A 16,105-nucleotide genomic window follows, 5' to 3' on the forward strand; every position below is an offset into this window, starting at 1 on the left:
TAAAATATAAAAATTAAATTCAAGCCTTTTAATTTTTTAAGTTGTATAATTACCCAAATTAATATGCTTAGATGTGGCTAGTTTTAGATGGAGAGTATGATATTTGTTATTTTTAATTTTTCAAAATTTACTGAATCATTCAAATTTAAAATACTAAACAAAAAATAAAAAATCACTTAAAATCAATATACCTCTTTTGCCTCCTCCAATGCTCTAACATATTTTATCATCCAATGTAATCAAGAAGCTTTCTTTCCTAAACGAACTTATCTTCTAATTTTTAGTTTTTGAATGTTAGTCTCATAGATGGTAATCAAGAAACTTTTTTTCCTAAACAAACTTATCTTCTAATTTTTAGTTTTTGAATGTTAGTCTCATAGATGGTAATCAAGAAACTTTTTTTCCTAAACAAACTTATCTTCTAATTTTTAGTTTTTGAATGTTAGTCTCACAAATTAGATGGAAGTTGTATAGACAACTGCTTGAAAGGCATTTAGTAAAAAAAAATTAAACTGCTTGAAAGGCATTTAGTAAAAAAAAATTAAAACTTATCACAACAAAAGTATGTTATTCCAAAGTCTCTCATATTAAAAATATGTGATTTCAAATTAAGAATCAAAGGCACACATACGTTATGTTAATGAGATTGCTATTTTCATTACAGTTTACTAAAGTAAAAATTTGAACATATGTAAGTACAGATTTACCTAATTTTTTATATGAAATTCAGAAATTAAGAAATGTGTTATATCATGTTATTTATTTATTTATTTATTTATTTATTTATCATGAAATAAATTAAGATGTTGTGATTTAAATTCCAAAAATTTTATTCTATCTGTTTTCAATAAAATCTTAATTTCAAATTATTGATATTAACAATTTTCCTAATTCTAATATGGAATTAATTCAAGGGAACGATCTATCATATGAATACCATTATTTCATAAAAGGCTAATGGCGGATTAATGCATGGTATAATGCTATATATAGCGTTCTTTGATTTCATGTTATATATATATATATAGAGAGAGAGAGTAATGATCCTATAGAACCCTCGCTCACCCATGTGTGTAAGACCCCAAAGGATCATCATTAAAGTTGGCACTGATCTCTAAAAAAGTTATCACATGGTGTGGGACTTGACTTTTCTATAGATCCGTACTAAATTTAATGGTGATTAGGGTACACACATGGGTAGGGGAGGGTCCTATAGGATCATTTCTCATATATATATATATATATATATATATATATATATATATATATATATATAATTGCTACAGTGTCAGCCAATGGCCCGGATTGAATCTAGGTCGATCTGACGGTCACTACCTCATTTTTCGTATTTCTTTTCTTATATACAAATTCAAATCACTTGAAATTTATGGAAATGCTAGCATAGACTCACTTGCCTACAACTACATATAGGCCCAATGGCCCAGATTGAATCTAGGTTGATCCAATGATCACGATTGTATTTCACATTTTAATTTTAAATTTAATTTTCTTATATAAATTTAAATCAATTTAAATTTTGGCCATTTGTACTTTAAAAATAAAAGAATGCAATAAAAATATAAAAAAATTATTTTGTAAAAAAAATTGACCAAAATACCCCTAAAAAGATAGATGTGCCCTTTTCAACTTTTTTTGGGTAAAAAAAGTGCAGTCCAAAGGGTAAACTAGGTCGTGGGGGTTAGAAGCTATGTTTTATTGGATCTCTATGCCGATAGAAACTTTTAAAACTCTGGTTTGTAAAATATTTTTTTTATATTTTTTGTAGATTCGCCTATTTTTAATGAACACGCATTCCGAATTTCAGGTCATTCTGATTTGTATAAAATAAAATAAAATACCACTGAACAATCGTGAGCATGCGATGAACTTTGGGTAGTAATGAAGGTAGGCCAAATCACTATTCATTTTCGCCTATAGGTGAAAATAAACAGTGATTTCGTCAACCCGCATCACCATCCAAAGTATATATATATATATATATATATTTGTTTATTTATTAATTAATTTTATTTACTTACTTTGACATTGTCAATTTTTAAAGTAATATTTAGTTTCACCTCTATAACTTTTCAATTTTTCATTAGTTGTCGTTTAGTTCATCATATTTCATTTTATTGCTTATAATCCAAGTATTTAAAGGAAAAAATTTATATAAGGTTGCAACCTTAAAATGTAGAATTAAGATGCACCAGAAAAATCTGATGTAAAAGGTTGTTTTGAAGTTGGAAAACCCTTTAATTGGTCACTTAGATATTGAAATATACGAATATGAAAAAAAAAAAAAAAAAAAGATTTCGAGTCCAAAAATAGTGCATCTTACAACACATTTTCTGGACTGTCTATTTTAAAGTTTTGTATGTGTTTATAGATTTCCTTAATTTGAACTATTTTTGGAGTCTAATATTTTATAATTAGAGATGAAAATTGATTGGTCTAAGAAGAGTGAGAACCTTAAACTTTTTATTAACCATCTTAAGTCCGGGTAAATGATATGGGTTGTATTAGGTAGGTAGCCAAACGTAAAACTTTGTCAAAACTTTTTATGAATCTTGAATCTACAAGATCAATGAAAATAAGTTTTCATATTATCTTAAGAATTATTGACACAAAAATTACATCATATGATAAAATTGGATGATAATTTGATTGTTTAAAGTTGCAACCCTTTGCAAACTACACTCGTATGTTGTTTAAAATATACTTGACATAGCCATTTTTTTGAGACGGGTTCAAACTATGTTTATCATATTTTTAGTAGAATTTTTAATTTAACTTGAATAGAGCTGTGGAATTTCAATTTTGGTAGGAATTATGTTCCAAATGGAACGCTATGAAAATTGACTTTTTCTTTTGAACTTTAGTCAAGCACGCCTATCCGAACCTCGGTTTGACTTATTTTTCAAACAATTGACATTCAGCCACCATATCATTTATTGTATTTACTTTAGAAAAGAAGGCAAAACATATTCTACTATCTCGCGAGTATAGTGGTTATTTACTCCCTCGGGTAAAACCCTATCTAAGATTATTGTTAGGACCTCAAATTTTGGAATATAACATTATATGCACCTAATGAAAAAACTTTTCTAATTGCACCATTTAAACACTTGAAAAAAAAGAATGTCTCAAGATTGAATAGAAACTATCTAATTTTTAAAAGATTAAATCTAAGTATTACAAAATTCTTTTTTTGTATTTTTTTTTTTAAATAATCATTTGATAATTCTATGGTGATAACCAAATTTTAAAATTGAAAAAATCCTCAATCGAAAGAGTAGAAGCAAACTATACTCCCGAAGGTACATAGTATACGTGCTCTTGTAACAAAGGAGCTTGTTTTGCTGTTTCAATCCAAATCTTGGGCCGCCCCATTTGGCTCAATCAAAAGGGCTTTATTTGCTTTTCCTTTTTCTTTTTGACAATAATAAAGGTTCGCTTTATTTCATTTATTTTTCTACTTTGGTGTACTTGGACCGAAAAAAAACATTTATAAGATTGTTTATGAATTGCACACAATTTGCACCCAACAGACCAACGTTAAACATTAATTACTATTTTATTTAAATCCTTCTTGTTAACAAAATTTTGAAATTCTTTAAGATTATTAATATTAATAAATGTTAGAAAATTTCCCGTTAAATTTGAATTGACGATAAGGATAGCTTCAGCCATAATGTTCGGTACTAACTTTTAAGTTCTTGGATTGATAAGAGAATTTAGTTTTAATCCATTTTCTTATAAGTAATTTTGATATGCAATTTCTTAATAAAAATAAACCAAATGCCCATGTAACTTATAGGGCACTTTGGTCTTTTTTATTTTTATTTTATCAAGAAAGTATTTTCTTCTATTTTATTTGGGTGCACCCCTTCATGGAGTAGTCATGGCCCAAATTTCATATTAAGATAAGTTGGCTAAACATAACATTGGGGCTGGATGGTGTGGATTTGACACATCATTAAAGATACGATAAAAAAATAGCAGATAGTGTTTAATCTGCATTATAGATTACTACTAAAGTAATCTTTGTTTATCTTAAACTTAAAATAAATGTGACACATGGACTTGTTTAATCTCACGACACCAAATGTGATAACATCAACCACAACTCCTGGAAGCATTTTAGCCCTTTCAACACCTAAGATAAATAGATCCCATCAATGTTAAAGAGCGAGGGCAATTTAAGTTAATATCTCAATTCTAATTCAATCTTGAACCTTCATCCATGTTACAAGGGGTGGAAGGGCCAAGGTCGTTCCGAGCCCAGCCTTAAAACCTACATATGGTTAGGACCCATAGCGGGTTCGATGGCCTAGGTCTTGCAGGGTATGGGGGAGCCGACACCATCTGGCCTGGCCCGATTATTGGTCCAAGCCATGCCGTGATGAGTTGATTCTAGACTGAGCTCAAGCCTGACTTAGAAAATTAAAGTCGAGGTCAGCCCTATCTCATTTACTCCCACTACCTTCTCCATTTTAATCTCTCCCGCTCTTTTGGAAATGTTAACGGTGGCAGTGGAGGGTCTCTCCCTCCAAATTGATACAGGGAAAGGTTTCTATACTTCCCCTATTGTATAGAAAATATGCCCCCCACCCCCATCTAATTGTCTGATTTAGATCAAGTGAATCCAACTGTCTCATTTAGATCAAGTGAACCACTTATTCTTTGATCTAGATTTGACACCTAAAAGTATTTTATTTTTAATTATTTTTATACAAATTATATGAATATGAAATTTGATACTTACCATCATCTCAATGGGACGCACTTAAAACAAACATCATTTAGATCAAGTGAATCCAACTGTCTCATTCAGATCAAGTGAACCACTGATTCTTTGATCTAGACCTGATGCCTACAAGTATTTTATTTTTAATTATTTTTATACAAATTATATGAATATAAAATTTGGTACTTGCCATCATCTCAATGGGACACACTTAAAACAAACATTTAAAAAATGCTTTTGATCAAATACAATGAACAAAATACCCCCAAAACTTCATAGGCAATTGGTCATTTTATTTTAATGAAAATATTTCTTTTATATCTTTTTAGAGGTGCGAATGGATGCCCAAAATTTAACACCAAAATGCTTTGTATAAGACATTTAAAAATAAAATAGTGTAGAAATGTGACATTGTCATTAAAACCATCTCAACCGTCTATTCAGAATGAATGGTTGGATAAAAAAATCACGTAAACTTTATAGTATAGAAAGCTTGCCCACAAATATAACTGTAAAAAGATTAAAAAGAGGGCCCAAAACTACCTTCACATAACTCAAAAAGAAATGTATGCACGGATTAATCCTCAACCATAAGGTAAAATTCCACATCCCCATGCATTTTCCAAAATTATTTTCAAACACCATGAAATTTTCAAACAAAATGCTAGGGCTTTGAATCCAATAATTACATTCGAACTTCCTAATATTTATTGATAAACCACCACGTTTTCATTCATAATCCCACGACTACATTCCAACTTCATAACGACCACAAAGTACCAATGTTCTCATTTCTATAGGGCCATCGATAGCCCTTGCTTGTAAAATTAGGAATCTGAAATATCAGAGTCTACTCAGGATTGTGTATATAGTCAACTGAAATGTAAAATAGGCAAATGCAACAAGAAAATGAATGCCATGATGAAATAAATTTAAAACAGAAAATAGAACCTGATAACTATAAATGGTTCAGCCCAATAAGGCCACATTCAAGGGCACAACAAATTGATATCCATTGTCAAAAAAGACCACAAATTTATGTGACAAAAGGTATACATTTTACTTTAAACATTGACAAAACCTTTGCCCATTTTCCCTCTAGAACCACTCTCCCAACCACAATGTTGTCAACTGAAATGTAAAATAGGCAAATGCCACAAGAAAATGAATGCCATGACGAAATAAATTTAAAACAGAAAATAGAACCTGATAACTATAAATGGTTCAGCCCAATAAGGCCACATTCAAGGGCACAACAAATTGATATCCATTGTCAAAAAAGACCACAAATTTATGTGACAAAAGGTATACTACTTTAAACATTGACAAAACCTTTGCCCATTTTCCCTCTAGAACCACTCTCCCAACCACAATGTTCTCAATTGATCTCCCTTTTCCCAGTGTAGCAGTGCTACACTGCTACCATAAAGAGAATTTTGAGAGCAATAAAAAATGAAACATGATAATATAGCTTTACATGGTTCACCCCAAAAGGGCTGCATTCAAGAACACAACAAATTGAAATCCATTATCTCAATAAAGACTTTCGAGTATACATTGTACTCGAAAGTATACATGCCCTAGAGGATATCGATTTGCCTTTCGAATAGCTGATATTGGAGTTTACAAATTTATGCAATATTATAATTATAAATAAACACTATCACCTCATGTATAGAAGGGTCAGCAATCACATCCATACATGAAGCACATTCCAGCTGATAGTAGAAGTAGAATTACAAACAACATTTATGTTACCCGCCAGGAAATAAAAATAAAAAATAAAAGTTTGAATCCCAAGTCAACACTACAGCAGCAGGCAGAGTCAAATCCCCAAAACACTGGTCAGAAATGAATAAGGACCAAAAATCAGATGATTGAGATTTTCCATGACAAATATATCCCATAACAACAAAGCACAATCTAAAATAGCAAATACAATGGCCTTCTTTGAGTCAATGGGCACAATGACATCATTAAAATAAGTAGCATTGAAAGATTGCTCTGTGGAAGCACCTCATTCTCCTTCATTGAGAATAGGGACAATAAGGGGGTGTAGTTGTGCCAGATACACTATTGCCCACCTGTGAAAAGGGAATAAACAAATTACAAATGGAAACCAACACGAGTGACAAGAATAAGAAAATAAACTTGTCATGAAATATGAGAGTAAACAAATTATGTTTGAAAAGACTAGTTCAAATAGGAAAAAGTTCAGAAGACTAAATAATAAATCCTGTTTTTTGTTCTTGGTTTTTCTTTGACTAGCTTGTAAATTTTTGTTTTCCTCAACATAGCATTTCCCATAAAAACAAGGGTTTAAGATGGGCAAAGATGGCGTTCATAAATTCTTAATATGGCCCCTGGGAGAATATCTTCTGCAATTAATTGGATCATTTATCTACTTGCTCAGATAAAACTTGAGAAAATTATGTCCTTGTTCACAATTTTGGAAAACTTTCCAATTCACTAATTATGGGGAAGCACATGTTTTGAAGAAGTTGATTTCATTATAAAATTTCATCTTTACAATTATAGTGTGTGGGTAGGACCCAAGACACCACATTGGTGCTCCACCAACCTGACCACCCAGGCCTCAGGCCCATTCTATGGAACTTATTACTTCACAAAACCAAAAAACAACAATGCATGACAATTTTCATGAAACCTCATTAGAATGATAAAAGCATATTTAAGACAATTGTCAGAATTTGTAGTTCAAACATTCCATCTCTCACCAACCCAGCTCAGAATTACCTACTAATAAACCATAAGAAAAAGGACACATCTTATGTCTAGAGTAGGAAACCTCAAGGTCAGGACCACCAAGGAAGCACAGGGACAATTATAATGTCAATGTGTGAGAATGGGTGTAGAGATCTGTCTGCTGGGTTTCCCTTCCTGTGTGCAGCTTATATTTACAGATCAATAGACACACTCATTCTACGAGGCTCTAGGAACACATTATGTCTACAATATACAGGTTGATGGAGACATATTTCTAGGAGAACTATCCCTGCTGAAAGCTAACTGCAAGAGGTTCAAGAAAACATGAAGTTTTATGGACCTTTGATGTCAATGCAACTTCATAACGGCACCACTAACCAGTCAAGAGTGTACTTGCTTCAACTAATGTAGAATTCCCCAACCCAAGAGGTCCACACACCCTCATTACCTGCTTGAGCAAGCCCTTCACCAAAACAAGAAAGCCCTTGACCAAACTCACTCAAAGGACTTGTCACATGCACGACACTAACAATGCACACCTCTGCTTAGAAATGTAGGGGCATCACTTGGGTTAGGTTTGAAACATAGAGGTCTAAAAAAGCTTCAGGGGAGGAGGAGCATCACACTAATGGGATTTAGTGACGATTACGTCCGGAGGGCTCTTCTTTTGGCTCTTAGGACAGGGAAAGAATTGATGTTTGGTGAGATAGAAGGCTAGGAAGGCTTGCATGATATCATGGCAAGGATTGAGCAAGTATATAGCAGTTTGACCTAGACACCATCAGGACACAATTGACTATGTTGGGATGGATCCTCGTGGGAGCTTGGACACTTTTGATGACACAAGGCAAGTAGGCTCAAATTATGGGACGTCTACAGGGGTTGGTGGAGGAGCCTCTCTAGATTGACAAAGGAAAATGAAAAAGGCACCACACCATGTGGTAAGAAGGGAGATATAGACGACTAGAGAAAGGTATAATTAAGTGTTTTAAAATGCGGAATGCTGTCCAAATACAGTCAGGGGGCCAATGTGGCTCGATGAGGTCAAGATGTGGGTGCATCACCCTGATGCGGTCGATAAATATCAAAAAATCTCAAAAAATAGGTTAATGCATAGAAAAAATAGGGGGGTGATTTATGTGATGATAAGTATTTATTTCTTAACTCCAATAGTATTAGCTGTCAGAGATTCTGTATGCACTATCCCATGATATTTTTTGGGTATGTAACTATCCCCTGATAGATCATAGAAGACATTAGAAAGTAGATATGTCCTGTTTTTGCGAGCAAAATTGATAGAACACTATAGCAATGGTGGAGAAAGGTACTGTAACCAAACAGCTCATAAAAATGTTGGGTATAGGATCATGCGTTGGAGACTTATGTATATTTATTTATTAACTCCAATAGTATTAGCTGTCAGAGATTCTGTATCCACTATCCCCTGATAGTTTTTGGGTAAGTAACTATCCCCTAATAGATAGATCATAGAAGACATTAGAAAGTAGATATGTCGTGTTTTTGCAAGCTAAATTGATAGAACACTATAGCAAATGGTGGAGAAAGGTACAGCAACCAAACAGCTCATAAAAATGTTGGGTAAAGGATCCTGAGTTGGAGACTTGTGTACTCATCCAAACAGGACCTCAACGTATGACTTCGTATAATCAGCAATCTCTTAGGTCACAAACACTAGTTCATGGTTGTGGCATAGTGCGTCAGGAGCCACAGGAGCAACCCAGTGAGATGGCTCAAGGGGTGCCCTGTGTAACACAGTGGAAAACCACAGCGCCAGTATACACACCCTGCCCCCTACCTCATGTGCTCATGCCAGGCCCCCTAGTGCACGTGCACCCATCAGAACAAGCTTAATTGCAGGGGTACGTGCAAGCTCAATGCCAATACAAACAGAAGCAACCCACAAATGCAACCATGTGGTTGCCTATACACCTGAAAAGCAGCAAGCAAGCGGATCTCCTTCAAATATGCTAGCTCCCCATTGTATCAAAAAACTCACCTTCCATAGGAGACAGCTAAAAGACTTCAACTCAAAAGTGTTTGTACAAATCCCTCCAAGATGACCATTGGGACCCAGCAGCTGATGGCCTTACAACTTTCCACCATGCTACGGCTTAGTGCACCAGGGTACACACAAGTGGCACGAAAGTCCCATGCAGATCCTGTATGGTTAATAGAGAACCAGGAAAATGTACAAGGACAAGAGTCAGCCTGGTTTTGATCTGGTGGCTCCCCATTGTAGCCCATGGTCCAATATACTTCCTAGAAAGGAGATGCAGCTAAATGCTTACAACTTCCATATGACCAGAGAATAGTCCATGGAACCTACAATGGGGGGTCAAACGAAGCAGATCAGGGGGGCGATGCTGCATAAAGGCATTGCCTGCAACACTGCACACAACCTTTCTCTCCAAACTACACTATGGGGAGCCATCACACCAAACAAGGACCCGCTCGCATGCCTAACTTGGGCACCATGACTCAGCGCATGCCAGGTTATTTACTTGCACTTCGGTGAATTTCTTCACCTTGCCATTCAGAGCCATGTGCAAAATTCAGGGCGTGCCATCAGTTGCATGGGCAATCAAAATGCTTTGTTTTAGTTAAATAATCAATTCCCCTTGTCTATACCAATTTTGAGGACTTTGATGCCAGAGAAATGCTTCAAGTGTTCACAGGTAGTGCTTTCACGCACTTCATGGCCCCATAGCCAAGATTAACTTTGTTCAGTCCCCTTTAGTGGATTACCATCCAGGCCCTCAGAAGTGGACTGTGCAGACAATGTACAGATGCACGCAAGTTGTGTCCATTGGAACTTTATCTCTTGACAAAGAAGTATGTAATTGCCAAGTTGTATCCATTTAAGGTATATCTCCTAGCCAAGAAGCATTACAGACTGCAAATGTAGTGTTTGACCCATGTATCTCCTAGCCAAGAAGCATTACAGACTGCAAATGTAGTGTTTGACCCATGTATCTCCTAGCCAAGAAGCATTACAGACTGCAAATGTAGTGTTTGACCCATGTATAAGTAGTCGTGGACCTCAAAAACCCAATACAGCTCAGTAAGTTGAACAATTAGAAAACAACAATATATAAATACAATTTCAAAAATGTGAAAGGAATTAAAAGGAATGAAAACAAAGGAATAAAATCCTCATATTCACAAAAAAAAAATTTTTAAATTACTATAAACTTTCCTAAACCTTCAAGTATGGGCTACATCCAAGAAGTACAATAAAAATGAAAAATCAGGAAGTACCAAAATTGGGTTTGTGGTTGAAAGACTAAAGAGAGAATACAAGGAAAATGAGAGTGGACAAGAGGATTGTTCTTTTCTTATGTGACATGAGAGAAAAAGATTACAGAGAAAGCCAATGTCATTTTCAGGCTCCCAAATCAGCTTAACTTTATCTTTCTAATCCACCATTGTTTTTCCCCTTCCTTTTGTTTTTTTGGTTTTTTGTTTTTTGTTGGGGCGGGGTGGGTGGTTGAGGGGAGAGGGCTGGGGGAATAGAACTTTGTAACCCATCGTTATGTCAAGCATAGATGTCAAATCCTACATAAAAGCATCCTTATCTTCTCAAGTTTTTATTTTTTTGGTGTTGATGGGAACAACAATAAAGAAATGGAACCCTGCTCCTCACCAAAAGTTATGCTAGATATACAATATTATGCAGTATTATCTAGGTTGACAGGTATACTAGATGTGTTTATGCATGGTTGTAATAACATGTACGGCCCATCATGTCTAACCCATTTTGGCCTGTGTAAAACATGTTCAAGTGTTGACAGGTGTCAACATGCTGCACCAAAGGAAAACAAAGTTTCTAGGTCACACTGACTCCAATAAGCAGCCCAAATGACACCAACCCACACTGTCAGGCATGTCCCTAGCTCCTTAACAAACATTTGGGCACTGTATGAGCATCTTTTGAGCCTATTATGTGTCCCCTTGCGCATTATCCCATTACAGGTATGGGTAGGGGGCTCTAAGGATGTTGACCATAATGGCCAAAAGGCATTTTGAAGACGGTTGTATGCACCTTCTACGGACAGATGCTAGTTGAACCATCTTCGTATAGGCAAGTTCTTTGAGCACTAGCAAACCAATATGGGAGTGACTAGACCAGAGAGAGACCCGCTTGCAAGCTTAGTGCAGTGACTTATATGTGCCAACAATAATGTTCCTCAGGTATATGACATGTAAGCTAAGCTTTACATGTAGATAAGGACAATTCTGACTCTGTACCATGGAGATACAACCATTTTAACAATGGCAAACAATTCTTTTACACCCTTTCTAAATATATAACTGCTTTTCTCAGTTTGACCGCAACCCAACATCAAGAAATATTGCAAAACTACATCATTTGCAACACCACCTTAAGCAGACCAAACTTGATAATTTCTAGAAATGCGCGAGCCACACATACTGCTTGTTCAGGCTGCCTAAACCAAAAGCTTCCCAAAAATCCAAAATTTTTCCCATGGCATACACACTTTTTGTGTAACTAACAAAGCAAAAAGCAAGTGTTTACACAAATTCCAAATTATCCACATGGCACTAACCATTTGTGCAGCCAAAATTTTCTCAGCTCTCAGAAAACACACACAATTTTGAAAAATATTGAGGGATTTGGGAGAAGCATCTAGCCTAAGGGAGGGTCTAGGACATGGAGGTATGGTGGGGAGCACAAGGTTGTTCACAAGCAGAGACCACAGGGTTTGTATGGAAGGTCCTCCATCCATAGGTGTCATTGTGAGCTAAATCAATTTCAGCCCACCTATACTTCCTCTTTCCCTTTCAAGGACATTCCATAGTTACATTTGGCATCTCCAAATTAACATGCAAGTTGCAAAATGCTGCTGACATCTCTCATAGAAACTGCTTGAATTTGTTAATGCCGTTGAAATCTAAATTTGATAGACTTTTAGGCTAGTTTGTGCACCCACGAATAATAAATATATTACCTTTAATGTACATTTTCTTTCCTTTATTTTTCACCTTGTACTCAGACGAGGCACAGAGAGTATTTTCGGGACTTTAAATAACAAAAAGTCACTTGCGATAGGACCAGGACAAGGAAGAGGCTTAAAGGTATCAAAACAATGTTCTCATCAGTATATTGATCCCCTAACTGCTCTCATCAACACAGGATATACATATTAGCAACTTAACGATGTAGCATTATCTCAAGTCTCAACAATAATTTGCAATATTAGCTATTTCAAAGGAAAAAAAAAAGGAAGAAAATCCTGCCGAATTAGGCAATATTTTCCTATTGTTGCATAAAGACCACTTAGTTAAAGAATTGCATGCACAATGTCACATGATAAGCTTCAGTCACAAACAACTAATATTCGGAATGTACTTTCTATCTTCTCCTTAAAACGGTGCCCTAATATAATTCAATCCTAATCTCTACTGAAGGAATTTCTTCATTGTCTTGCAGCTACAATTTCAAAAGAAAATTAAAAATGGAATTATGTCCAAATTTGTAACCATTACTTGATAATTCTAATTGGTAGTTCCCAAAATCTGAAACTCTTAACTCCCTCCCTCCCTTCCTAACCATTACTTGATGATTCTAATTGGTAGTTCCCAAAATCTGAAACTCTTCACTCACTCACTCCTTCCGTCCCTCCCACCCTCCCTCTCTCCCTTGAGCTAAGTTCTGGTATTTAGCCCTGGACAGAATTTACCAACACATTAGGGCTGCAATTCCAAACCACCCGATGAAACGCCTAATATGATAGAACTTATTACCACATACATATAAATTAACAAAGTATGGGGAGCAACCTAAAAATTATCCAGAGATCTCTTAAAAAATGATCTTGTGTATTAAGAAGCCTTGATGGTTATAAAGTGGCATCAGAACTTACATCATCCAACAACAAACAGTTGCAGTAATAACCAGTGTCAAATGGAACCTGCAGGTCAAAAAAAATTATGCGTCAGATAGGACGAATGAACTTCCAACGATAGCAAGAGTCAAGATAAATTTGCCTAGAAATTTGAGATAAAAATTCAAGACAAATATATATCACCAGGAATAAATGTACTCATCCAGGACAAAAAAAAGGGAAGCCTATCTTATAATCCAATGGACTATGGAAATCCATAGGCCAATTGCATCCGCCATCCATTGGAATGATGGATTCCATAGTGATTATCTTTAACAAATTCTATCAACATCACAATGAGTTTAAGCCGAACCGCCTTAATGGCTTATTAAATTAAAACAATAAAAGAATGTTAAAGGATCAACGGCACTGCATGCATGTTAGAATGCCAAGGAGCACAACAAACTTACTACACTGCGTCTAGTGAGAAAAATTATGACATGTTAAAGAACGCATGTGCGTGAATTCTACACTCATTTACGCAATGCAATGAACCAGTAAGTACGCTCTCTCCTTCCCTCCCTCTAGAAAATCACCATGACAATCTCATCGCCATATTTAAGATATATACTCTGCCATCTAGAATCTAAAGCTAGGAAACAAGCCTCAGCCGCAAATGTAAGGATATCAGACCACCACTCTTGTTTTTTATAGATCAGAAAAAAGATCTTGGTGCCTTTGCTTCTTGTTAGATTCTTGGTGCCCTTTCAACACTTTATTTTGTTAAATTGTCCTACAATGATAAGCAGAAATTACAGTTTTCCCCCCATCTTAGAGTTTCTAGGCATAGGAAATACAAAGTGAGAAAACTTGACTGACTGAGGAGAAATATTTGAAGTTTAGCCTAACCATCTCCAAACATAGTGTGAGGATAGAAGCATGCATAATATAACAGAAATGTTTCTTAGTGAGCATCAGGACTGATGAGGATGTTCCATATGAATTACAGAAAACATTTTTTGCATTTTATTCCTCAAGTATGAAAAAGTTTCAAATGCTCTTTAACAAAAATAAATAAAGAACTAACTCGGATCCTCAATTTATTGGAATTTATTTGGATCATAAAAAGAACACAATACACATAATATCAGATAATAGAATTTGATGCAACATTAATACTTAATTAATAGAGGTACTACATTAACCTTTCTCCAAAAAAAAAAAATTTAAAAAAAATGTACTTGATTATTTAGGAAGTAGGCTTACAAGAACTTCAGAAAAATAGAGGTGATTGGAAATTCTTCTTGAGGAGTTTTAGGAAATTTTCCTCTAACAAATAAAAATCACATAACATTCATATGTACCCACCATGTCTTTTGAGAAAAATTGACTAGCATATGTACCCATGTCAATATAACCATAGAAAAATATTGTAAAGCCGTGAGTCCATGACAATTAGAACATTAAACTGTATAAGTTCATTTACAAGTTTACAAAACTTAGTGGGCTAATAGCAATATCTGACACTGGGGAATGACAATGGGCATCCCACTATAAGGCTCACACGATGCCAAAAGTGAAGAAAGTTCCTTGTTATCAAAGTGAGCCACCTAGACATTCAACTAAGCCAATCAACATTCATCTAGATTGCTTTAAAATTCTACTAAATTTTCAAAAAAACAAAGTCTTTGTTGAAATTTTCAGCCGGTAAAAACCTCACGCACATCCAATTCAGAGAAAGTAAAAATAATTTAATAACATAGCCCTCACAATTGATTAGTGTCCACCGGATTAAAAGAAATAAAAAGTAACATAATTCGCACACAGGCAAGGACTGCCCAAAGAGCCACCAGAATTTGATATATATACAACAATTATTCGCAAATTAGCCAAATGAGCATTGGATACCAGGTAATTATCAGATCCAATCGCTGTATTAAAGGATCCAATGATGAGTTTGGATGAGTTTGGATCACCTAATCTTTGGTACCAAAATCCAACGACCAATATCCCAAACATCAACACAATCCATGTAGAAACAAGAGAGACAAAGGCAAAACCCAATTTTCCCTACCCAATGTAATAAGACTTCTTCTCCAATGTAAAGATCAATAAAAAATTGGGGTCCAAGCAAGTTACTTATCAATGTAATCTAGAACAAAAAATATGCACACTTGCAATAAAAATCACAATGAGAAGAATGAAAAAATTACAAATTTGCAGAAGGCCCCCTGTTGTAGCATATTCTGACCAATAGGGAGGCAAGAACACCTGTTAAAATAAAAATTAGGGTTGTTACCCAGAAACCCATGATCACAAAACGGGGTTGAATTAGGGTTTATGGATCAACCCACAATCTGCAAGAGAAAAAAAAGAACTACCAAATGTTAGAAAAGTCTGAAAAGTTTTGGTAATAGAACTCTAGGAGGCCTAATTTGGAAGAAGGAAAAACCTCAGATAAGAAGTGAGTCCGTGAATTTCTGTGTTCTTGGGGATTCAATACATTCTGTGCTGCAAATGAAAGGCTCGAGGGCTGGTCCACCTTTGAGGTTGAGAAAAGGAGCGATTAATGAATAGTTTCTCAGATTTTACAGTAGCTGAGGAGAGAGAGTGTGTAAAAGGGGAGAGGGAAGAGAGAAAGGGCGTAAGAAAATGAGAAAGTAAAAAAGGAGAGAAAATAAGAGGGAGCTTTCGCATGCGGTGTAAACTTTATATTATTGAAGTAAGGTGCACCCCAAAATTAGGCTGAAAATGCAGTTCG

The 16,105-nt window shown here is 35.1% G+C and overlaps 1 protein-coding gene across 1 annotated transcript; it reads right to left on the bottom strand.

The window, feature by feature from the left end:
• Nucleotides 1-6,251: 6,251 nt before the first annotated feature.
• Nucleotides 6,252-15,872, bottom strand: LOC105421353 (ATPase, V0 complex, subunit E). The gene is made up of 5 exons (XM_011628453.3): nt 15,797-15,872; nt 15,558-15,701; nt 13,384-13,431; nt 6,767-6,834; nt 6,252-6,591 (listed from the first exon to the last, which is right to left on the bottom strand). The coding sequence occupies exons 2-4, from the start codon at nt 15,653-15,655 to the stop codon at nt 6,768-6,770; spliced, it is 213 nt and encodes a 70-aa protein (XP_011626755.1). The 5' UTR covers nt 15,656-15,701; nt 15,797-15,872; the 3' UTR covers nt 6,252-6,591; nt 6,767.
• Between the last annotated feature and the right edge of the window lie 233 nt (nt 15,873-16,105).

This window comes from Amborella trichopoda, chromosome 5, assembly GCF_054954075.1.
Source record: "Amborella trichopoda isolate Santa Cruz 75 chromosome 5, AtrichopodaSantaCruz75HAP2 v2.0, whole genome shotgun sequence".
NCBI lineage: Eukaryota > Viridiplantae > Streptophyta > Magnoliopsida > Amborellales > Amborellaceae > Amborella > Amborella trichopoda.